Source organism: Esox lucius, chromosome 15, assembly GCF_011004845.1.
Source record: "Esox lucius isolate fEsoLuc1 chromosome 15, fEsoLuc1.pri, whole genome shotgun sequence".
Lineage (NCBI taxonomy): Eukaryota > Metazoa > Chordata > Actinopteri > Esociformes > Esocidae > Esox > Esox lucius.
The window spans coordinates 6,468,391-6,493,661 of NC_047583.1; the positions used below are offsets into that span (position 1 = coordinate 6,468,391).

A 25,271-nucleotide genomic window follows, 5' to 3' on the forward strand; every position below is an offset into this window, starting at 1 on the left:
TGTGTGTGTGTGTGTGTGTGTGTGTGTGTGTGTGTGTGTGTGTGTGTGTGTGTGTGTGTGTGTGTGTGTGTGTGTGTGTGTGTGTGTGTGCGCGCGCAGGGACCCTGGAGGGGGTATTGAAATGGCGGACTTTATTCGTGAGGAGACTCCACCGGTAGACTGCAGCTCCAGGAACTCCTACACAGGGATGGAGTCCTGCCAGCAGGTCAGAACATAACCAGACTTCAGTCCTTCTTCACCATGTCTCTTCATTGTTTATTACAAAATGTGGTTGCCATAATATGTTAAGGACAATAAAATCCCAGTTAGGCCAGCGGTCTATGGAGCATTAAAGATGTCAAACCTCTGTAACTGATTGGCCAAGAGCAGAAGACCCACCAATCTCCTGCTTGTGGAATGAACTTTCACCTTGAACTTCGAAATACAGAACCAAGTTGTAAACTTTTTTTCCGAGAGCCCGCAAAGAATGATCTGTGTGTGCAATTTTCAAATGTTTTCACTTTCACTAGTTATGATTTATTCATGCAACTCTCTCATTTTGTTTCCGTTGTTGTTCAGATGGCTTCCACACAGGGCCATAGGGAGACCAGCACAGCCAAAGGTAATGGAAAAACTTGTTTACCTCTGGGCCCGTTTGCCCCTCCCCCGAGCCCCTTTGCCCCCCTCCCTCCCCCGGGCCCGTTTGCCCCTCCCCCGGGCCCGTTTGCCCCTCCCCCGGGCCCGTTTGCCCCTCCCCCGGGCCCGTTTGCCCCTCCCCCGGGCCCGTTTGCCCCTCCCCCGGGCCCGTTTGCCCCTCCCCCGGGCCTGTGTATTTCCTGTGTTTAATGCTTCACCACCTATAAACACACTTCAGAGTTCTCTAATTTGCCGTCATGAAGGATAAAACAGATGCGATTATGGATAAGAGCGTGACAAAACTGATCCTGGATCTGTACCTAGGAAGTTACTGGTAGGGGAAACTGATCCTGGATCTGTAAGTAGGGGTGATCGTGGATCTGAGTGGAAACTCAACCCAGGTCCAGTTATGACTCTGGACTTTCTGTTTGTTGCTCTATTTATTATTGTGACCACAGCAACCACTAAAGCCCTCAATCCCCGAAGCATGTATTTGGAGTCAAAAGGCACCCTATTCGCTGTTTAGTGTACGAGTTTAGAACCAGGACCAAAGGGAATAGGGTTGTTTTTGGGACACTCGCTCTGTCACAGCGCTGCTCTGACTTAAAGGCTGAATGTGACCGGGTTAAAAACAACCGTCAGACTGGTTGACAAAATATTACATAAGTTACATAGAACTCACAACCAGCCGGCGGTTCCCGAACCTTCTCCCTGGCTAGGTTAACCGCTTATTCTGTACCTGATTGCAAAATATCGCCTTATATGACACTTACGTCTCGTCAGAGTACATTAAATTGTAAGGTCGTAAAAACCTCCTTGCCCCTCAGTTCGGGATCCACTGCTCCAGACAAACAAACCCTCTTTAGTTCTAGTTGCACTCCTTGTCCATTGGTGGAGTGCCGCATTGAGGCAACTGTGGGTCTATTGTGTGCCAGCTGGAGTGACGGAGCAAGGCTGCCTGTTCTAATGAGCCTCTGATCGGGGGCAGAAGTGAGACCTGACCTGGGCCTGAAGTTGCGGCGTACTCCCTGTGGAACAAATTGAACTACATATGATAGTCTCTGATCACAATCTTGTTGGGCCCCCGCCAGGGTTTAGTGGATTAACCCCCCCCACCATGGTCACCTCCCTCAGTATTATTAGTTATTAATGATTATCATTTCCTGATATAAACTTGATTTCCCAATATCGTATTCCACTTCCATATATATATATATATATATATATATATATATAGATAGATAGATAGATATCTCACAAAGGTGAGTACACCCCTCACATTTCTGCAAATATTTGATTATATCTTTTTATGTGCCAACACTGAGGAAATGACACTTGGCTACAATGTAAAGTAGTGAGTGTACAGCTTGAGCATCTGTGGGACGTCCTCAAACGGAGGGTGGAGGAGCGCAAGGTCTCTAACATCCACCAGCTCCGTGATGTCGTCATGGAGGAGTGGAAGAGGACTCCAGTGGCAACCTGTGAAACTCCATGCCCAAGAGGGTTAAGGCAGTGCTGGAAAATGATGCTGGCCACACAATATTGACACTTTGGGCTCAATTTGGAAATTTTCACTTAGGGGTGTACTCACTTTTGTTGCCAGCGGTTTCATAATTAATGGCTGTGTGTTGGGTTATTTTGAGGGGACAGCAGATATGTAGGTGTGTGTCCTTGGTGGGTGTAAAAGCGGATACATGATTCAATCATCCCACCATCTGTGTTTCATCCCTCTGTTCATTCTCTCTCCGCCCCTCTGTTCCTCTCCTAACCCTTAACCCCGCCTCTGTTCCTCTCCTAACCCTTAACCTCGCCTCTGTTCCTCTCCTAACCCCTAACCCCGCCTCTGTTCCTCTCCTAACCCCTAACCCCGCCTCTGTTCCTCTCCTAACCCCTAACCCCGCCTCTGTTCCTCTCCTAACCCCTAACCCCGCCTCTGTTCCTCTCCTAACCCCTAACCCCGCCTCTGTTCCTCTCCTAACCCCTAACCCCGCCTCTGTTCCTCTCCTAACCCTTAACCCCGCCTCTGTTCCTCTCCTAACCCTTAACCCCGCCTCTGTTCCTCTCCTAACCCTTAACCCCGCCTCTGTTCCTCTCCTAACCCTTAACCCCGCCTCTGTTCCTCTCCTTACCCTTAACCCCGCCTCTGTTCCTCTCCTAACCCTTAACCCCGCCTCTGTTCCTCTCCTAACCCTTAACCCCGCCTCTGTTCCTCTCCTAACCCTTAACCCCGCCTCTGTTCCTCTCCTAACCCCTAACCCCGCCTCTGTTCCTCTCCTAACCCTTAACCCCGCCTCTGTTCCTCTCCTAACCCTTAACCCCTTCGTCTCTGTTTTGTGGTCTGCAGGGGGTGAGGTGGGGAAGACGTCTGATGACTGCAGTGTGAGTCTGGTTCAGAGCTGCAGCCAGGTTCAAGGTAAGGGACCGATCCAAAGTAAGATGGTGGACACATGGTGTCCCGGTCAGATTTACTGTGTCCAGGGCTCACTAGAGAAAGAGAGGAAATTGTCCTGGTGACTTCTCTGTTTAGAAGTGGATAAATACAATAGAGGAGAGACGGGTAACTGAGATGTCCACGGAGGTCCAAAGGGATCGAAATGAAAACAAGAATTAAAGAATTAAATAAATATATTCTATTTTCTATAATGCCACCTTTCAGAATAATGCTGTAATATTTCATAAAAAAAAACTGTATTTTTTTTTAAATGGCTGTTTTTATAATTTCATGACCTTTTGCATAATAATGTGACCTAATTCCATGGTGTATTTCAGAATATCAGGGTCTATTTCATAATATATCGTTTTTCATGTCGTTCTATGTAAGTGGGTTGTCTTTATCTGCTGATTTGCTAATCCAGCCACACTTGCCTACAGTTGCTTTCTTGTGGGCATGCAAACAGGATATAGCAGCATTCAGACTTGTGCTTGAGAATAGCAATTTAGCAAGTTTTATTACATCCTCGTAAAACCTGAGTTGTATCGCCTGTAGTAATCATTGGCAAAGGTAAAAGGTTTGGCCAAACAGCGGTTAAAGACAACTCACACAGACTGACATATCCCTTGAGATCAAGAATTCTGCAGTGGACCATGAAATTCTGAAATGTCATGCTCTTTTGAAAAGTGCGATTATAAAATATATAATAATAATTTGCCACTATATATGTATTGAATTCATTATTTCATTCATTTATTTCATTTTGTATCCGTTGGTCCTCCATAAATATCTTCCTTTGACCTTTAACTAATTATTATTTTTTTAAATAATTGTTGTGCCTCATTGGAAAAAAAACACTGGTGAGAGGTGAAGAGCGTTTTGCTGACAGTGTGACTGCAGCCAGACATGTGCAGGAAGCATCGTAGCCCACTGGATCCCTCAAGGCTCAACTTATTTTGCATATTTATGTTTTTCCTCGTCCTTTCCAGACATGATGTCCGACCCGAAGATGTACGGCCTCGTCTCCAACCACTCCTTCGCCTCCATGCAGCCCTCCACCTCCCTCGGCCCCGCCAACCTCTGTAACTCGGCCTCACACCCCTTCAGCCAATCCCTGTCCTCCTGTGACACAGAGGTGTCTGGCCACGCCCCCGGGCAGCCTTCCCAGCCCACGAAGGCGGAGCCACGTGCCCGGGGACTGCCCCGCACGTCCAGCTCTGCCGGATCCGCCTTCCCTGACCCCTCCCAGCCTTCAGCCGAGTTCAGCCTTTACCCCCCTCCCCGCAGGGGGGGCCTTGATCCGGTATGTGAACTGGAAGCGGCCCGGCCCCACAGAACCGGGCCTGATGCCGGAGAATCGGGCCCGGGGGGTGGGGAGGACTCCGGGGCGGACGGACTCCACCATCGCCAGGACCAGCCCTCGGCATCCACCTCCGGCTGCTCCGCAGAGAGCTACAGGCAGCCACCGGACTCCCGCAGGCCGGGCCTGGCCCGCTCGGCGTCCCGCGAGGCTGGGGAGGGCGGGTCCGGTCTGTACCAGGTGGACCAGGGCGGAGGGGGGCGTGGCGGGCGCGGCGGCAAGGTCAGCGCCGACAGCCTCCGTAGCCTGAGCACGCGCAGCAGCGGCTCCACAGAGAGTTACGGCAGCGGCACGGACCGGGACACCAACAGCACGGTCAGCAGCTTCCACAGCGAGCAGACCAGCTCCACCCACGTGGAGAGTCTCCCATCCCTGTCGGGGGACGAGCAGCGCGGCGCCGGGAGGGAGGCCGCCGGGGGGCCGGGGGAGGGCAGGACTCCCTGCCTGGGGGGCAGCCCCAAGAGGCGGAGCGGCGTGCCTTCCAGGGAGGCCAATAAGAACCCCCATGCCAACGAGCTGACCGCCAAACAGTCGCCCTCCTCCTCCACGTCCTCCCCCAAACCCAACCGCCCGGCCGCGGCCCCGACAGAGCCCTCCTCCGGCTGGAACGCGGACGAGCCCGGTGGCAGCGCCGGGACCGGTGCAGACGTCTCGTCCCGGGCCGCCGGCAGGGATCCGGACCGGGTCCGCGGACAGAAAGACGTCGCCAGGCCGAAGTCCGCCAACCTAGCGCAGCGAACGTCGTCGGGCGTCGCCGGGCCGGGCAGTGGGTGCCGGAGGACCGGTAAGAAACGGGCGAGCAGTTTTGATGCCAGCCGTCACCGGGACTACATGTCGTGGCGTGGCGTGGCGAAGCCGCGCAGCGCAGTGTTTGCTGGCGGGGGCGGAGCTGGAGGGGAAGAGGAGTGGAGCGATGGGAGCGAGCTGAGCTGCGCCTCCTCTCTCCAGTCCACCATGTCACAACACTTCAGCACCGATTCCTCCTCCTCCACCACCTCCCAGTCCTGCCACTCCCCCGAGGGACGCTACCGTGCCCTAAAAGCCAAGCACAGCTCCCGCACAGCTTCCACCTCCTCCACCTCACGGAAAGCCCAGGCTGTGTCTGAGGGAGGTGTTGGAGGTGGGCGTGCTGGAGGAGGTAGGCGCTGCTCCTCTCGCCGTAACCCCGGCACGGGTAGCGCCAGGACCCATGCCAGAGTGCTGAGCCTGGACAGCGGGACGGCGGCCGCCTGCCTTAACAACCCCCACCGCCTTGGGGCTCCCGGCACCGGGCCACGGCCCTTGACCACCTCCAAGTCGGACCTGGAAGCCAAAGAAGGGGAGGTCCTGGATGCAGCTTCCCTGTTGGGCCGGGCCTCTCAGCTGGAGACGGTGACGCGCTCCAGAAACAGTTTGCCAAGCCAGACAGCCTTCTCTTCTGAGCCTCAGGATGGCACAAACACAGGCTCCACACGAGGTGAGTATACAGAGTTGGGGTCAGGATTGGCGTCAGGGTTTTGGTACGTTTGGGGTTAGGATTATGGTCGGGTTAGGACTGTGATGTGTATCAAAATCCATATTCCTTATTGTATTTTTTGTTGTTGTAGTGGGTGACTAGATTTTACTGTAAAAGTAAACCAGAGATTTGTTTTGGCCTTGTGGTGTTGTCTGTTCTCTCAATAAGCTTTCAGTGTGCAGTCACATTACTGTGTTTATTTCTGGAATTTCAAATTGATGGTTACTGTGAAAGAGCTGCCTGATACATATCTGACCACTGGCTTTAACAGAAACAGAAGGAAAACGAGTCACGGGTGTGAAATTGTCCTGCTTGTTAGAAAGGCGTTCTCTGGAAAACAGACCCATTCCACTCATTCCTTTTTATTTCTGGTGAAAAACAATGCTATAGGCCAAGTAGGACAGTGCTGACAACGCTTTAAATTCCACACAGGTCTGTTAGTGAAATCAAGCTGTTATGGTGAACTGAAAGTCAATGCGGATACACATCATACTGTGTGATTAGTCTCCAAAAACATGGCGGTTCAGGCTTAGGGATACTTCCCTGTGTGATTAGTCTCTAAAAACATGGCGGTTCAGGCTTAGGGATACTTCCCTGTGTGATTAGTCTCCGCCGGCAACGTGGCGGTTCAGCCGTAGCGATACTTCCCTGTGTGATTAGTCTCCGCCGGCAACGTGGCGGTTCAGCCGTAGCGATACTTCCCTGTGTGATTAGTCTCCGGTAACACAGTGGGTCATTGTGTTCTTTGTCTTCCCTTGGCCCAGCATTAACATCACACCACTTGGCTGAGGCGTAACACTTGTCTTGTCAACACAACCGCTCTACTGTTCCTTCAAAATGAGATCACACTCTTGCCCCATTGAATATCTTACTAATAAGTCATTATCTTGAAGTGTGCCACCCAGCCATGAATTTGCGTTGTCCCGTGTGCTTGGACATTAGTGGGTCTATAACTCATGCTATTGGTGGGTGCTGGGCCCACGTAGTCCCAGCCCCCTGAGGGATTGGTCGGTGGGCAGCTGAGGTTGGTTTCCTCCTGTTCACCTGCAGTGAGAAACATGGAGGGCGGTGCACAAGATAACTAAGGGATATGGACAAAAGTAACCAACAGTTACAGAAAGATGTAACCAAAGGCGTAGGGGCCCTTACTGAAGATTACTGAATACTCATTACTGAATATATGTTTAGGGTGGGAATTGTCTAAACCTCTAGATGTCAGCTGAGGTAACGGTGATGGGGAAAGTCCTGTAACGGGTCATATGGAGACATGTCTAAACCTCTAGATGTCAGCTGAGGTAACGGTGATGGGGAAAGTCCTGTAACGGGTCATATGGAGACATGTCTAAACCTCTAGATGTCAGCTGAGGTAACGGTGATGGGGAAAGTCCTGTAACGGGTCATATGGAGACATGTCTAAACCTCTAGATGTCAGCTGAGGTAACGGTGATGGGGAAAGTCCTGTAACGGGTCATATGGAGACATGTCTAAACCTCTAGATGTCAGCTGAGGTAACGGTGATGGGAAAGTCCTGTAACGGGTCATATGGAGACATGTCTAAACCTCTAGATGTCAGCTGAGGTAACGGTGATGGGAAAGTCCTGTAACGGGTCATATGGAGACATGTCTAAACCTCTAGATGTCAGCTGAGGTAACGGTGATGGGAAAGTCCTGTAACGGGTCATATGGAGACATGTCTAAACCTCTAGATGTCAGCTGAGGTAACGGTGATGGGAAAGTCCTGTAACGGGTCATATGGAGACATGTCTAAACCTCTAGATGTCAGCTGAGGTAACGGTGATGGGAAAGTCCTGTAATGGGTCACATGGAGACATGGACCGCTGCTATTGGCCCTCCTCTCCTAGTGCCCCGTCACAGCGCCCCGCCAGTCAACCAATGTCACTGACCCCTCCCACTGCACTCTCTCGCCACGACAGCCCCGGGCAGCGAGGACACGGTCACGTTTCGGCGTGAGCGTAGCACGTTCCGTCGACAGGCGGTGCGACGGCGGCACAACGCCGGGAGCAACCCCACGCCCCCCTCCTCCCTCATCGGATCACCTCTCAGGTACGCTCTGCAGTGCATGCTGGGCCGTCCACGAACAAGGGTCAGGGGTCAGCCGTGCATGTTGTGCTACGATGGGACTCTGGGGTTTGAGCATGCGGCTGTCTGCCACTCCTCTCATCTCTCTTCCACCTCTCCCTCCCTTTCTCTTTTCCACTCCTCCTCTCTCCTTCCCTCACTCCTCTCTTTTGTTTTTCTTCCTTTCAGTCTTTTTTTTCTGACCTTCCCATATCTATCTGTCCTGTGTTATTTTCTTGAGGACCTCACCTGCTCAGATTGGACCCAGTAGGCTGATGCTGTGCTCCAAATGAGTCTATTCCCTATGGGTTGTGATCAGAAAGGCTTAGAGTGCCATTTGGGACACAGAGGAGTCCCTGCTGTCCTCTTAACTCCCTCCACCTAAGAGAGAGGACAATTGTGTGAAGGCGGTATGGCTCGATAAGACAAAGCATCCAGACCAGAATCAAGTTACATGCTCTCCAGTGGAAGGAATGTCCATGCTGAAGCATCTGTCTCCTAAATCTATACTGAAGTCATCTTTATCTTTCTAGATGCAGAGAAATGTAACCACACTCCTCTCTCCTCAGAGGTATTGGGATTCTATCGATTCTATAAACACTACTGTTTCCGGCTCTTAGAGATAAAAATTGTATCATGTTTTCCTGAGTGGCGCAGCGGTCACTTGTTCATGGTTAGCGTCTTTGCCAGATCAGAGGACAAATCCTGCTCCCAGTATTCTCCCAGCAGTGCCGGGAAGAGCGGTTTGACTGAGCGGTAGCATCTAATTTTGGGGGGGTTAGTCATCAAATATGATGGCCTTGCTGGCGTTCCTGCTTGGGTGCCTGGGACCTCAGCCAAGGCTGTTGGCCGTAGAATGCTTTACTCAGGCACTGGGGAATTCCATGTGCACTTCCTGGTTGAGCGAGCAGTGTGACCGCAAACAACAGCAATGGATGCACAAACCTGTCTGGACTTCAGCTCTCCTGAGTCCACTGGTTGTTGCAGTGATCTAGCAGGGCCTTAATCAGGTATCAGTATAACAGGGCCTTAATTGTCAATGAAGCATCACCTTAGTAAGTAATACATCAAGAAGTTGGGTGAAATAAATAAAACAATTAATTGTTTCCACAGCGCAGGTATTGCACAAACTCTGGTTATAGTATTCGGGATATATCCTGTTTATTGCCTTGGTAATTTGAGGAAACCCAGGGAATTTTGGGAAAGTTAACTGCAACAATGCTAGATCTTCTGAAGTCTTCTCTGCTCTCGCTTCCTGTATTGTGGTTCCTCCGCAACGTCACATGACTAAATATTGCTGAGCCACTGAAATGTTTAACATGAGACGTGTCTGACAGGAAAGGGTAGCTGCGGTCAATAAGATACAAAATGCTGAATGGTCTCAAAATACTGTCCGTCCAACGCTTTCTTTGACGATCCTTAAAGAAGCCCTAACCCCCTTCTGATCTCATCGCTCCAAATGTTTTCACACTTTCCTTCTCCTTGTGCTCCTCCCTCTGCTCCTGTTTCTTATACCTGTTCCACCTTGACCTCTAAATCCTCCTACTCCTCTCCCTACTCTTGCTACTCATGCTCCTGTTTCTTCTGTTCATTTTGCTCTTCATCCTGCTTTCCCCTCCTGCTCCTTGATTGTCCTCTTTTAAATGTCTAGTGGGTCCTGCTTTTCTGTGAATCTCCTCATCCGTCTAGTGGTCATCCGTCTAGTGGTCATCCGTCTAGTGGTCATCCGTCTAGTGGTCATCTGTCGAGTGGTCTTTTAGTGGTCATCCGTCTAGTGGTCATCCATCTAGTGGTCATCCATCTAGTGATCGTCTAGTGGTCTTCCATGGAGTGGTCATATGTGGTGTGGTCTTTTAGTGGTCATCTGTGTAGTGGTAATTCATCTAGTGGTCATGCGTCCAGTGATCTCATCAAAGATCTTTCTGAAACCCTCCCCCTTTCTAAGCTTTTGCCCTGATATTATTTTCCTCTCGTGTTCTCCACAGATTTCCTCTGGGCTATACCAAATATATATTCTCTGATAGTCAAAACCTTTATATTTTTAACTCTAACTCTGTGTGCTGCCATTAAATGTTGTTCTGTCTGCACTGTTAAATCATTCCTCAACACTGTATTTGTTTATTGCCATCTTGATTATACTACTATTAGCACTACTGCTACTACTACTATTACCACCACTATTACTATTACCACCACCACTACTACTGCTGCTTCTACTATTACTACCACTAATATTACTACTACTACTACTACTTCTTCAGTGGATATAAATAGTCTACACACCCCTGTTAAAATGCCAGGTTCATGTGATGTAAAAGAATGAGACAAAGATAAATCATGTCAGAACTTTTTCCACCTTTTAATGTGACCTATAACGTGAACAATTCAATTGAGAAACAAACTGAATTCTTTGAGGAAAAAACAACAACAAAAAAACACAATAACCTGGTTGCATAAGTGTGCTCATCCTTAAACTAATCAGGGCTCCAAACTGCGACTAAAATGGTCGCATTTGCGACCAAATATATTTATTTGCGAGTGAAATTTCTGCCAAGGTCGCCATTGGCGACAATACAAATTTACTCCCTTTGATTGTGAAATGTATATCCTACGTGCATGTTTTATAACCAGTAGCCTATCGCTTCATTTGTTTTGTTAATGTCATTCATTTGTACATAGTCTGGCCCCCTTCCACTATGGCGAAAACTAAAAATGTTCTTGACCGACCGCCAAGCCTCATTAGCCGGTTGAAACAGGTTAACCGATTAGTTTAAAATATGCTCTATTTGAAATAACAGCCATTTCGAGCCGCGCCTGCAATTTCCGCTCTGTTTGCACCTTTTATATGCTATTGTCTATGGTTTGCAATGAGACATTTTAATTGTTTATTAATAAACAACTGTTTTCTGTCAACTGCAAAGATTAGGTTGACGATAGCCTACTGACTTGCGATCTTTGCAGTAGGCTAGTGAACGCGCAAGAGAGAAATGCACATTTCCTACGGATTAGGCTATATATATATATATATATATATATATAAATATAGCCTATATATATTTTATTTTTTTGGATAGTTCTGTTTAGAAACTGCTTTCTGTAGATAATAGATATATTTCAAATTTTTCAGGCCTGTGAGGCGAGTAGGCTACGGTTCAGTTCATGGTGATATAATCTCCAGTTCATGCGCCGTAGCCTTATGTTGTGATTATTTATTCGTCTGCTATATTAATGTTTTGCATCTAGTTGAGATAATGCTTGTCCTACCAATTTCGGCTGCTCAGTGTGAACTTGGTTTTTCAGCTCAAAACAGGATCAAATCTAAAGTAAGCAAATCACTCCATGTGTCAGCCTTGGAAGATTAGATCAGGATCAGCACTGAAGGTCCATCACTTGAACAGTTTGATCCTGAAACGTGTCAAACGCTGGCTTTCTGCAAAAAAGAAGAGGAGACGGCCAAACTACACTCAGTGGCCAAGTGTTATGGACATAATCATGGTCAGTGGCAGTGATACTGGCTCGGATTCTGCATACATTTTTTTAATTTGACTGTATATAGTTCATAAGTCGGAAGAGGAGAGACATGCACACAACAAGGTGAATAAAAGTAAGTGCATTGTTATGTGTCTCTTAAAAAAATTATTTGGCGCCGGCTTTTTTCCCCTATAGGAGCCAATGGCTCCTTAATTGATTTTTTTGTTTTGAGCCCTGCTAATACTTTTTGAAGCACCTTTTGATTTTATTACAGCACAGTCTTTTTGGGCAGGAGTCTATAAGCATAGCACATCTTGACATGGCAATATTTGCCCACTCTTCTTTGCAAAAGTGCTCAAATCTGTCATTGCGAGGACATCTCTTGTGCACAGCCCTCTTCAGATCACCCCACAGATGTTCAATTGGATTCAGGTCTGGGCTATGGCTATGGCTGGGCCATTCCAAAACGTTAATCTTCTGGTGAAGCCATGCTTTTGTGGATTTGGATGTGTGCTTTGGGTCGTAGTTGTGCTGAAAGGTGAACTTCCTCTTCATCTTTCTAACAGATTTTGTGCCAAAATTGCCTTGTATTTGGAACTGTTCATTACTCCCTCCACCCTGACTAAGGCCCTGGTTTCAGCTGAAGAAAAACAGCCCCAAAGCATGATGCTGCCACCACCATGCTTCACTGTGGGTATGGTGTTCTTTGGGGTGCCAAACATACCTTTTGGAATTATTACATGCTTTTGGGAGACTGTTTGTTTTTGCATACTTCAGCAGGGCTTGGATGTTTTTCTTTGTAAGAAAAGGCTTCCGTCTTGCCATCCTACCCGATAGCCCATTAATATGAAGAATACAGGAGATTGTTGTCACGTAGCACACAGCCAGTACTTGCCAGAAATTCATACAGTTCCTTTACTGTTGCTGTAGGCCTCTTGGAAACCTCCCAGATCAGTTTCCACAATTTTGGAGGGACGTCCAGTTCTTGGTAATGTCTCTGTTGTGCCATATTTTCTCCACTTGAGGATGACTTTCTTCACTGTGTTCAATGGTATATCTAATGCTTTGTACCCTTCTCCTGACTGATATCTTAAAACAATGAGATCCCTCTGATGCTTTGGAAGCTCTCTGCGGACCATGGCTTTTGCTCTGAGATGCAACTAAGAAAATGTCAGGAAAATCCTACTAGAACAGCTGAACATTATTTGTGATTAATCAGAGTCACTTTAAATGATGGCAGGAGTGTAATGACTTCTATTTAACATGAGTTTGAATGTGATTGGTTAATTCTAAACACAGCCACATCCCCAGTTATGAGAGGGTGTGCACACTTATGCAACCAGGTTATTGTAAGGTTTTTATTTTTCATTTTTCCCCCTCGGAGATTTGTTTGTTTTTCAACTGAGTTGTTCCCATTATAGGTCACATTAAAAGTGTGAAAAGTTCTGACATGATTTATCTTTGTCTCATTCTTTTACACCACAAAAACCTGGCATTTTAACAGGGGTGTGTAGACTTTTTATATCCACTGTACTACTACTATTACTAATACCACTACTATTATTACTACTATTCATAGTACTTACTACCATTAGTATGACTACTCTTACTATTATTACTCATCCTTCTACTACTATTAATAATATTCCTATTACAGTTACTACTACTACTACTACTTATCTGACTACTCATCCTACATCCAGTACTACTTATGCTATTACAACTACTATTATTAGTCCTACAGTTAATTATACAAATTTTACCACTGCTATTGCTTATACTATTAGTAGTCCTAGTCTTACTACTACTACTACTACATGTCTTACTAATACTATTACCTGTACTACAACTACTACATGTCCTACTAATACTATTACCTGTACTACTACTTCCATCCCGTCTACTGTTATTGCACTATACCAACTCCTCTTTCTATTGTCCACTTCTCTACTCCGTCTCCCCTATCCCCCTCTACTCTGCCCTTACCTCTCTCCCTCTATTCTCATTACCTCTCCTCCCCCTTCCAGTCTTCAGGAGGCTCTCAGCCAGGCCTCCCAGCCTTCTGCTTCCCAGGTGAAAGGTCAGCCGTCCAGAACCCCATCCCAGGTGACTGTGCTGAGCGCTAGCGCCTCCCTGCTGGCCAGGAATGGAAGTGCGCACCTGGAGGGCTCTCAGGACAAGGCCTCAACCGTAGGCACTACCAGCCTGCAGGATGAATTTGGTAGGGGAGATGTTGCATGATGCACTACAGTACCCACAATGCATGGCAGAGTTTCGCCCTTTTTAGACCATATTGAATATTACATGGTCTGATGCTATATGACCACTTCTATTGTGAATGCGTATCAGGAACATGGCAAGAGTCCCTACTGGGGAGAGCTAAGAGTTCTACCCTGATACAAATGTGATGTAATGTTTTACAGGTAAATATTGTTGTTGAAGCAGTGGTGTCTCCATCTCATTATCAGTACTAGTAAGGACATGTTGAGGAAATTAAGGGAAAGGACTACCTAGCATTTGTAGCTAGGATAAAAAGTGCCTGAACGGATATTCACAACCTACAGTAGTCATAAATATTGAAGATGTTTTACCTCCTAGTAGCCATGCCAGCAGTGAGTACAAAGTAAAGGAGGTTGTTTCAACAATTATTTGTCTTGTACTGGTGCATGATCTGTTCCTTTGTGAATGCTTTAATTTGCGGACTGCCTGGTGTAGTTGGCCAATAAGGCGGCTGGGATGTTGCCGTCCAGAAGTGCGTCCCTAATCACATCATTTTGTGTAATGGGGGGGCAGTACTGGTAGGGAATGGGTAACCATTTGATACACACCCTCCACTCCTGGTGATCCCATCTACCCATCTACAGTAGGGGTGTTCCCTGGTGTTCCCTGCCGATGTGTTCTGGGACACGTTTACAGAGGCACCGATTGCCCCCCCCCCCCCAAATTAAGGTCAAAGGGACTGTCGTTGAGTAAACTGACGTCGTCCCTTTTTATCTGCAGCTGAAAATGCTCAACCGCTGTTTCTTGTAATCAGGCTGACTGACTGTGTTGTGTCTGAAATTAGGTTAACTGATCGTGGGTGGTCCCTAATCAGATGAATTGACTGAGTTGTGTCTGTAATCAGGTCATCTGAGTGTGTGTTGTCTGTAATCCGATGGATTGACTGTGCCTGTAATAAGATTAACTGACTGTTTTGTGTCTGTGATTCCAGGGAAGCTAACACCCTCCCTGTACGAGGCCGGGGGGTGTGACATGTCCCTGGTCAACTTTGAACCTGCAACAAGACGCGCCTCCAACAATTTATGGTTGGTTCACCCTGATGGGGAGTGTCATTTGGGCTGTTTAGTGCTTTCGTTAGCTGGTGTTGTCTAATCCAGTTTGATTTGACGTTTAATCAGAGGGAATTTATCCCTACCGTCAATATAAGATGGGTTTTCTCTTTTGAGGACACTGAGAAAATTATTAATGCTTTTATTTCGTCTCTCCTAGACTGCTGTAATGCTTTGTTTACATGCCTCAACAATAAGTCCTTAGGTAAACTGCATGTTGTAAAGAATTCAGCTGCCAGACTTCTTACAAGGGCTATATCAAGGTCTCATAAAACCCCAGTGTTGGCAGCTCTACACTGGTTACCGGTGAATTTCAGAGTAGATTTAAAAATTCTACTTATCACTTTTAAGGCACTACATGGTCTGGCACCTGATTACATTAGTGACATGCTCAACATATACTGCACTGTCAGGCCTCTCAGTTCAGCTGAAAAAGGACTTCTGGAGTCTAGACGGAAAACTAAAGGGAACCGGGCCTTTGCTACATGGGCCCCTAGACTCTGGAACAGCCTACCACAGAATGTCAGATATGCTATGTCAGTGCATTATTAACTCTTTCCTAAAAACCCATTTTTACAAGATAGCTTTTACGAATAATTTCTCATTGTGATTTTATATTTTGTTTTTATTGTGTGCAATGCACTTTGTGTACTTGTACTAGAAAAGCACTGTACAAATAAAGTTATTATTAATATGGTGTTGGTTTGGAGTGAATTCCAGCTCTGACAGTGTTCTGAATTCAAATTCCACAGTTTGGGGGGGGGGGAGTTTTAACTACATTTCCTGAGCTGACATTGAGATGCCTTCAGTGCTGATCAGCACTGTGCCATTGTACTGTTGCATTATGGGAAATCAGTATGTCTTGTCTTTCACGTCCGCAGGGACACAGACTCCCACCTCTCCAGTGCTACCTCAGTTCGCTTCTACCCTCATGACTTGGTCAGTAATTTTTCTGTGTGTGTGGTGTGCGTGTGTGTGTGTGTGTGTGTGTGTGTGTGTGTGTAGGGGAGGCAACGGGCTGCAAATCTGTTTTTGTTTCACAGATCGAAGGACAGTGTAACATATAAAAATTTGCCTTTTTTAAGTAAGACATTTGCTGGTCTCCATGAAATGAGTAAATTTCCGGTTCTGGGGCGTTATGTTCAGGGTCAAACTTACAAGTGGGGTGTTGCAGGATAGGAACACATTTTCTCTGGCATCGTAAAACTCAACAGCCTGTTGTTTCCACCTTGGAATGTAGTTTATTTTTTTAAATCAGGAACGCCACTAGTTTTCCCAGATTCTCAGGAGCTCCCCAGCTTCTCTTTTAGACTGTGAAACAGTTGCTGCTTCTGGTTATGCCTCTTAACAAGAATAGCTGAACTTGCTAGGAATCCTGCTTCTGGCTCCTGCTGTGTCTGCTTGTGGCGGTTTGAACTTGTGTGTGTGTGTCTTGCAGATCCGTCTGAACCGCCTGTTGACCATGGACCCAGAGCTGTTGGAGCAGCAGGACGGAGACCTAAGCCCAGAGCTCCAGGACCCTCCCCTGGGCCAGGAGGACCCCGCCACGGCTGCCACACGCAAGGCCAAACAGTACTACCGCTTCTGGCTGCTGCCTTACCTCTGGGTCGGCCTGCACTTCGACAGACTCACCCTGCTGGCCCTGTTCGACAGGTGGGATGGCCGTGCGCTCAGAGCCCCCCATTCAGACGTGAATCCTGGGGACTTAACGTGGGCCGGATAGTCTCGATTCAGGTTCTGGTCGTGTCTGCTTACTCAAACGTGATTAGGGCCCTACAAGGACACTCACTAATGGGCCCTTAGCCGCTCCGCTGCCGTGGCGAACCGACCAGGAATGGGCTCAGATTTCCCTGCACGGTCTCAGGAACGACGGTGAATGCGGATTCTGGCTAGCCCAGTGCGGTTTGACTTGGCTCAGCCCGGTGGGCCTCGCCTAAGTTTGGCTCTGCAGGATGAAAAGCCTCCTTGTGACTGGTTTTCTACCATGGAGACGGTTAACAGAACTCCACATTCATTGTCGCCTGAACTGCAAACCCAGAACTCCTGGCAAATGTCCTGGCAGTGGTGCTAGTGCTTCTCATAGCCTTCCTAACGTGTGTGTGTGTGTGTGTGTTGACGCTTTACCAGAAACCGTGAGCTGTTGGAGAACGTCCTGGCGGTGGTGCTGGCGGTCCTCGTAGCCTTCCTAGGGTCTGTCTTGTTGGTCAATGGGTTCTTCACAGACATCTGGGTCTTCCAGTTCTGCCTCGTCATTGCCAGCTGCCAGTATTCCCTACTCAAGGTTCACATTTCATCTTGACAGTCACCTTTTCCATTCAAGACACGTTTTATCACACTTTTACTACAAAACACTTCTTTACATTACTGATGTGAACTACGCAGTATTCTATTACATAATTTAATCCTGTTTTTCTTCTTCTTCTTCCTGTCTCAGAGTGTTCAACCAGACTCCTCTTCTCCTCGACATGTAAGCACCTCTATCGAAGCCTGCCCCTCTGTAGAAACTCCCCCATGCTTACATGAAATGGTGTCCTTCCATCTCCTGTCCCTCTGGCCTGAGGGGGGCCTCTGTGACCCCCCCCTCCCCGTCTCCTCTGTCCCCTTCTATTAAACAGGCTTGATTGGCATGGGGAATATTCCTTTACCATACCAAAGGAAATTAAAAATGTTTCGAAATGACAATTAGCAAAATATAATTAGAAACAAACTAAATGTAGACACTACAAACACGTTTTCAGAATGATTGGCATGAAGTAGTGTGACCACGTGCATATGGTTAAAGTATGAATGGAAAGGGAAAATCGGTAATGTTATGTGAGGCCTGTGGTAATTCTGTGGTCTGGGCAAAACCCCTGATCTATCTTTAAACACTTTCCTGTCGAATGCAGCAGAACTCTTTGCCATGTCGATTGTGCAACTTGTTCTCCTCCGGTGGCCCTCTTCTCATGGCAACGGGCTGCAAATCTCGCTACTATGTTTTCACTGTTTTCACTGGTTATACATGGTTATGCGTTTGGGAGGGGGTTAGGACGTACAGTTCTGTTTTCATTTTGTGGGGGAGTGTGAACATCCGTCGTCTTCTCTCGATAGCCCGGTCTGCGGCGGCCTGTTTTGCTAAAAAGGCCCCAGTCACTGAGTCTGAACACAGGCAAGGTTTTCCTTAATTTTGGGTCTGTCCCAGTGGTCAGGTCACCACTTTGTACTGGCTGTTTAGGGCAAGGGTGCATTTCAGTTTGCTTTTTGTCATTTCTTTCCAGTGTGACATTTTTCTTTTTGTTTTCTCTTGATTTGGTTGGGTCTAATTTTGTTCCTGTCCTGGGGCTCTGTGGGGTGTTTGTTAACAGAGCGCTAGTGTATTCAGTATGTTGGTAAATAAGTGGGTTTGTTTTGAACAGCTTTCCCTTGACTGCTATCTTACGTCTACATGACCCGTGTCGTCTAACACGACGTCTGTCCCGCCCGTGTCGTCTAACACGACGTCTGTCCCGCCCGTGTCGTCTAACACGACGTCTGTCCCGCCCGTGTCGTCTAACACGACGTCTGTCCCGCACGACGTCTGTCCCGCACGACGTCTGTCCCGTTAGTGTACTAACCCTTTGACAACGGGGGAGTGTACTAACCCTGTACTAACCTTTTGACAGGACCGTATATACTATATCATGCCTTTCTGTGTCTGTCCTTGGCGGTAACGTTAGCATAGTGCCGTTCTCAAACCTTTCCTGGGGACCCCCGGGCCCTTCCATGTGTTGGATGCTTTCCAACAACTTGCCTGATCCTGATCAAGCCCTTGCCGACTTGATTCAGCTGAGCTAGTTCTGGGCTCCGCTGAAACTGTGAGATGGCTGGGGGTCCCCCGGGGGGAGGTTTGAGAACCACCGGCCTAGTTAACAGCCTTTTGACACGTCCATGTCTCTCACCCCTCTCCCCTCTCTGTCTCTCTTCCGTCAGTGTGTAGGTCCATAACGGTATCATGGTTTACTGGCGGCGGGTCTATGTTTGCCTGTATTCCTCTGGACTCTTAAGTGAATGTTGACGTACCATGAACCAGTCCAACCCAATGGTGACCTCTGTGTCTGTGCTTCGCAGGGCCATAACCGGATCATTGCGTACAGCCGGCCTGTCTACTTTTGCCTGTGCTGTGGTCTTATCTGGGTCTTGGACTACAGCAGTGAGAGGACCAGCTCGGCCCGCTTCACCCTGTACGGCGTGGCGCTGACCAGCTCGCTGGTCCTCGCCTCTGCCAGGGACCTCATCATAGGTGAGGACATGCCCTGACCTTACGACCTGGAAGTTCTTGTTGGTCTCTTTCGGCCCGCCAGGTCGTAATCACAGGGGGTTTTCTTGTAATTTTCTTGTATTTCTAGTTACTGATTGTTTTGGTGCGGTTTGTGCTCCGAGAGGTTGCTTAGTGTAATGCCTCTTCCTGTTTTCTCCCCCCGGGCAGTGTTCACTCTGTGCTTTCCCCTGGTGTTTTTCGTGGGGCTCCTCCCCCAGATCAACACCTTCGTCATGTACCTGTTTGAACAGCTGGATATCCACGTGTTCGGAGGAAACGGTGAGTACATATGCCGACACAATAGCAGAAGGCACTTCCTGCTGATCAAGTGATAGTGATGCTGACATCGTGTGTGTGTGTGTGTGTGTGTGTGTGTGTGTGTGTCCACAGCTTCCACTAGCCTTCTGTCATCTGTGTACAGTGTAGGGCGTAGCGTGGTCACCGTGGCGCTGCTCTACGCTCTCTGCTACGGAGCTCTAAAGGTCAGTCAATCTTCATCTCCAGCGCTGTCACCCCCCGTGTCGTTCTGTTTCTCCCTTTATTGTTCTGTGGTTTAAATGAGTTCTAGTCAGTTGTTTTGTACAAGGAGACCTTGGAGATGCAGCACGTCCTTGTCTGTGCTCTGTAGTTCTTAGTCTTCTAATGGGTTCTAATCTGTGGTTCTAGGAGACCTGGGAACCCCAACACATTCCTGTGTTGTTCTCTGTGTTCTGTGGCCTTCTGGTGGCCGTCTCCTACCATCTGAGTCGGCAGAGCAGCGACCCCTCTGTCCTCATGTGAGTCTGTCATGGAGTTCTGCACCAGATGCGTTCCCCGCGGGAGATCTGCAAAAAGAAATCGCTACGCGAGAATAAAAATGTGTATTTCAACCCGCCGGTCGGCTCAAGTGTTATTTTGCGGGTGGAAATGTTTCATAAAAAGCCCAGACTTTATTTGTGTGGGAGGTGAGATGGATGATCAGCAGGGAGGCAGAGTAGCAGGTTCCATCCCCTAACTAGCAACACTACAACTCCAGGCTACTTTTTCGCTAGTTTGAAAGCGTCTAGCGATCTATGCTAGAGGTCTTCGTCAGATACCGAAAAGTATATCTGAGACATGTACATCACAAGATCTGTCTGTTTTAATTCAAATCAATACTGAATAAGACTGAAAAACTGACCGTAATTCATATCATTTGTGAATGATAGGTCTTACCATTTCCTTGACAGCAGTGCTATGCAGTTCTACCCACAACGCCTTGCTATGCGAAAAGCTTTTGATCACACCGCTCCAGTGAAATTTTTATACAGTTGGCTTATTTGGAAACTTCTCCCAAGGGCAAATAGTTGTCCCGAGTTTACAACCGCAGAACAATGGTTCTGGTTCACTATGTTGAGCTCAAACCACCCAAGTAGAGGCAGACATGGGGGAGAAGGATGAATTCTGAAATAGCCTGACCTGAATCAACTGCAAAGCATATCAAATATGAATTATAGAATGCAGATTTACGTATCTTCAGGATACTTCCTTTTAGTATAATTGGGGAAGTAGACGTCATTTGACTTATCACACCTTTCTGAGATCTGTGGCCACCATTCGCGATCCAACTCAGCATCTGACTACACGATGTGACGACCGACTGAGTCAGATGCCGGATTGGTTTCTCGGATTATCGGATTTAGATATGTCCCTGAAGACCTCTAGTCTATACATGGATTTCATTCGTCATTGATGATGGTGGGCTTCACTAGTGGTGCGGATTGTGTTTCACGTTGCTTCATCTCTGCCTAGTTCCTTGGTGCAGTCCAAGATCCTGCCCAACCTCAAAGACCAGAACCCAGAAGACCCCCTGTCGGAGGTGCAGGACCCTCTGCCTGAGAAGCTCAGAGGTTCTGTGGTGAGGAGTTACTTTGCCAGTTTATCAGTTTGAAAATCATTTTGTTAGTCGTTTCGGTTGTTTGCAATCATTTAGTTTGTTAGTTACCAGGTTTGGTTGCTTAAGGTTAGTTGTCCAAGGTTCAAGATGTGCTCTGAGGTATCCTCTACTGTAAAGGGCACAGGGTCTAGGGAGTTGGGCCTAGGGGTCGATTTGGGTTTGGGCCACCGTCTCGTGAGACGACTGTCCTCTTGTTTGTTCCACAGAACGAGCGTCTGCATTCGGACCTGATTGTCTGTGTGGTCATCGCCGTTCTCTACTTTGCCATCCACGTCAGCACCATGTTCATCGTTCTACAGGTAAAATCTATTTGATAGGCCGAAATGTGCCTTAAATATATTTTAATGAATACTTTTGGAATATGGGGTTTCCAAAAACTCCACACAGAGCGTTTCCTAAGTATGTCATTAGATGATACCAATACTTATAGGGTCAACAATGCTGCTGACTGATCAGTTACTAAACATGTATTGTCGTTGCCGCAAATATTTATTTGGATATTCTGATGTTAATTCTGCTTATTCAGTCTATGGTATTTCATTTCTGTCATCTCTGTGCCACTCACAAATTCTTCATCTGAAAATAGGTCAGTAATCTGCTAACAGTTTTAACTAACATTAAAACCACCAAACCTGAAAAAGAAAAAGCCAGATGTAAATGGCCAAGAAACATGAAAGAAATATTTTTTCTTGTGTGTTTTTAGTCACAGGGCCCTTTGTGACCAGCCTCCAGCTTGTCTGGTCGAGATTAGTTTGTTGCGTTGTGGGTGTTGGGCCCAGAAAAACTTTGAGGGTTGAACAAAGAGTTATCTTTTTATTTCACATGTAAGACGTCTTTGATGCTTAATGGCCTGCTCTCTCTTGAACTTTTATCGGTGTCATCTCTCCCCTGTCTCTCGGCGTGTCTCTGTCAGCCGTTCCTGAGCTATGTGCTGTACTGCCTGCTGGGGGCCGTAGGGCTACTGACTCATCATCTGCTGCCTCAGCTACGCAAACAGCTGCCCTGGTACTGCTTCTCCCAGCCACTGCTCAAGACCAAGGAGTACTACCAGTTCGAGGTCAGAGGTGAGTCACCCCAAGCCCCCTGCTGGATTGGAGGGAGTCCTGCTTCCTGGTTACCAAGCTTTTTTAAATTTTTTATTATTGTTATGTCGGTTTGATGTTGCCATGCCCAAGGGTTCGATATGTAAAGGGGCTACATGCTGATTCTTTTGTGTGGCTTTTTTTTTTTGCGTTGTAATATAAGAAAATACATGATCTGTGTACAGTAACAGTGGAATGAAAGTGGTTCCATGAGATTTTGTCATCAGAAATGACATTAGTGAATTTAAAATGCAGGATTTCTTTTGGTCGGGAGAATGCTCACCGGCTTCTGTTGCCGAGCAGCTCCCTCCCTCCCTCCCTCCCTGAAGGGACATTGTTGCCACTACAGGCAAAACTAAACGGTGACCTGTCAGTTCAGGTCTGAGGAACCTGTCCCAGGTGTCCTCGTGGCAGGATGACCTGAGCTAACGGGCCGATCCCCACAGGTGTCGCCCACGTGATGTGGTTCGAGAAGCTCCACGTCTGGCTGCTGTTCCTGGAGAAGAATGTTCTGTATCCCCTGGTGATCCTCAACGAGATGAGCGGCAGCGCCAGAGAACTGGCCAGTCCCAGGAAACTGAACACCGAGTGAGTTCCCGTCTGACTGTCTACGTTCTCACACGGAGTTATTTAGCTCCGACTTTCGCTCGTGCCTGTCTGTGCCTGTCCTGTACGTACGCGCCTGTCTGTGCCTGTCCTGTACGTACGCGCCTGTCCTGTACGTACGCGCCTGTCCTGTACGTACGCGCCTGTCCTGTACGTACGCGCCTGTCCTGTACGTACGCGCCTGTCCTGTACGTACGCGCCTGTCCTGTACGTACGCGCCTGTCCTGTACGTACGCGCCTGTCCTGTACGTACGCGCCTGTCCTGTACGTACGCGCCTGTCCTGTACGTACGCGCCTGTCCTGTACGTACGCGCCTGTCCTGTACGTACGCGCCTGTCTGTGCCTGTCCTGTACGTACGCACCTGTCTGTGCCTGTCCTGCACGTACGCGCCTGTCTGTGCCTGTCCTGTATAGGGTTGGGTATCGTTTGAATTTGAACGATTCCTATTCTGATTCCTTGTTTCGATTCCGGCTCCTAACGATTCTCGATTCCGATTCTTTTAAGAGGCAGGGTCAAAAAAGTTTAAGATATTTTAAATGAGCTAGCTAATTCTATGAACTTTTTACTTTTTATGAACTTTACTATGAATTTCTCACAGGGCTGTTTTCAACTACAATATAAATATCAAATCTATGAACTTGAATATAAATATTATAAATTATTAATATATTTTCACAGAGCTTTATTTTTGAAAACCTCATGAAAACACATATACACATTTGTATGATGCTGCAGGAACTTAAACATGTTACCGTGCTCTCACTGAGGGGCTAACCTGGTGCAGAATTGCAAATAAACAATAAGAAACAACTTGTAAAACCCAGTCCAGATTAGCAGCAGGTACAGTATAAAATCAGAAACAGTTCTTGTTTAGGAAAATGACCATATCTGCCTTCTCAGGCAGGATGCGTGGGCGTTCTGGCAGAGCCACCGACGTAGCCGCAAATCTGGGGCTGGTGCTAGCGAAGTCTAAAACTGGCAAGTATAGAGAGTGAGGAGATATTGTTATTCACGTTGGAACCAACAACGTTAAGATGAAACGGTCAGAGGTTACGAAGTTCTGTTTAGAAAAGCGAAAACACACTTTGGTGGACGCTTCTTCGTTGGTGTTCAGCGGTTTCTTTTTCAGGTCGGCGGACTGTGAATCGAAACTAGGAATCGAAATTAAAACTTTTGAACGATACCGGGAAAATCGCAAAGCGATTCCCGGTTCCAATCGATACTCGATACCCAAGCCTAGTCCTGTACGAACGTGCCTGTCTGTGCCTGTCCTGTACGTACGTGCCTGTATTGACTACAGCGTCTCCTAGTGTGCAGTCTGTTACCTCATTCTACAGTCTGTGTCCGTGGTTACCCAATGGTCAGAGGTGGTTGAAGTGTTGTCATGACAACTCCTGCACTGCTTTTTACCGGCATAAAATCAGCACTGTCATTTATCTGGACCTGCTTTGGTGGAGCGTCTTTCAAACCGTCCTGGCATGCTGGGTTGTTTGATCAGCACGAGTAAAGTCTTGTGATGAAGTCTTCTCCTTTTATCTTTTCCTGACATCTCCCTCTCTGTCCTTCCATTTCCCTCCCACCTCTCCCTCTCTATCTCTCCATTTCCCTCCCCCCTTTCCCTCCATTTCCCTCCAATCTCTCCATCTCCAGGGTGGGAGCGTTGATGATAACGGTCGCCGGTCTGAAGTTGCTTCGTTCTTCCTACAGTAGCCCCACCTACCAGTATGTCACAGTCCTCTTCACCGTCCTCTTCTTCACCTTTGATTACCGCAACCTCTCCGAGACCCTGCTGCTGGACCTCTTCCTCATGTCTATCGTCTTCAGCAAGGTGACACAGACGTCTCCCCTGACATCTCATTTTAGCACACTGTAAAAAAAATTTAATAAATTACAACAGAAGAAAATATATATTCTTTTAATAGCTCCTCTCTGTTTCAGTCCATTTAGTTCACCTGGTGCCATTGATTATACACAACCCTGTTCGTTGTGATAGTACACAATAGGAGGGGGAACGTGCATCATCTAACCAGTGTCTCTCTCTCTCCCACTCTCTTTCCCTGATGCTGTCCTGCAGCTGTGGGAGCTGTTTTATAAGCTCCGTTTTGTCTACACCTACATCGCCCCCTGGCAGATCACCTGGGGCTCCGCCTTTCATGCCTTCGCGCAGCCATTCGCTGTACCTCGTATCCTTTAACCCTTAACCTTTTCACTGCTGCCGTGTTCCCGTGACCCCTACTGTGAGATGGGGATGAGAACCAACCGGTGTTGGTCCGGATGATGGAAACGGATATATTATGTTGTCATCCATAATCACACGACACACCAGTATGTCTGGTAATACAGCAGGTTGTAAAGAGTTGTCTTGCCACCTGGATAACTTTGTGAAGCTCCTTGACCCCTCTCCTTCCTGTCCAGACTCTGCCATGCTGTTTGTCCAGACGGTCATATCCTCTGTATTCTCCACTCCTCTCAACCCCTTCCTTGGTAGTGCAATCTTCATCACCTCCTATGTCAGACCTGTCAAGTTCTGGGAGAGAGACTACAAGTAAGGAGTCCCCAGATAACCCTCTGACCAGCTGCCTCTGACTAGCTGTCTCTAGCTGGCTATTTT

At 47.6% G+C, this 25,271-nt stretch overlaps 1 protein-coding gene across 3 annotated transcripts in view; it reads left to right on the forward strand.

The window, feature by feature from the left end:
• Positions 1-25,271, forward strand: part of pcnx1 (pecanex 1) — a 39,262-nt gene that overhangs the window by 5,145 nt on the left and 8,846 nt on the right. For all 3 annotated transcript variants that reach the window (XR_003782954.2, XM_029125643.2, XM_029125644.2), the window contains exons 3-24: positions 100-205; positions 559-601; positions 2,960-3,028; positions 4,036-5,862; positions 7,836-7,965; positions 13,479-13,672; positions 14,663-14,756; positions 15,662-15,719; positions 16,219-16,433; positions 16,908-17,061; positions 17,215-17,247; positions 18,867-19,038; positions 19,225-19,335; positions 19,447-19,538; positions 19,723-19,832; positions 20,827-20,932; positions 21,178-21,270; positions 21,885-22,035; positions 22,500-22,641; positions 24,311-24,488; positions 24,735-24,843; positions 25,076-25,205. Coding sequence is in view for 2 of the 3 variants with exons in the window: in XM_029125643.2 (XP_028981476.2) it covers positions 100-205; positions 559-601; positions 2,960-3,028; positions 4,036-5,862; positions 7,836-7,965; positions 13,479-13,672; positions 14,663-14,756; positions 15,662-15,719; positions 16,219-16,433; positions 16,908-17,061; positions 17,215-17,247; positions 18,867-19,038; positions 19,225-19,335; positions 19,447-19,538; positions 19,723-19,832; positions 20,827-20,932; positions 21,178-21,270; positions 21,885-22,035; positions 22,500-22,641; positions 24,311-24,488; positions 24,735-24,843; positions 25,076-25,205 (4,317 nt within the window). In the remaining variant the exon portion in view is untranslated. The remainder of the gene's footprint in view (positions 1-99; positions 206-558; positions 602-2,959; positions 3,029-4,035; positions 5,863-7,835; positions 7,966-13,478; positions 13,673-14,662; positions 14,757-15,661; positions 15,720-16,218; positions 16,434-16,907; positions 17,062-17,214; positions 17,248-18,866; positions 19,039-19,224; positions 19,336-19,446; positions 19,539-19,722; positions 19,833-20,826; positions 20,933-21,177; positions 21,271-21,884; positions 22,036-22,499; positions 22,642-24,310; positions 24,489-24,734; positions 24,844-25,075; positions 25,206-25,271) is intronic.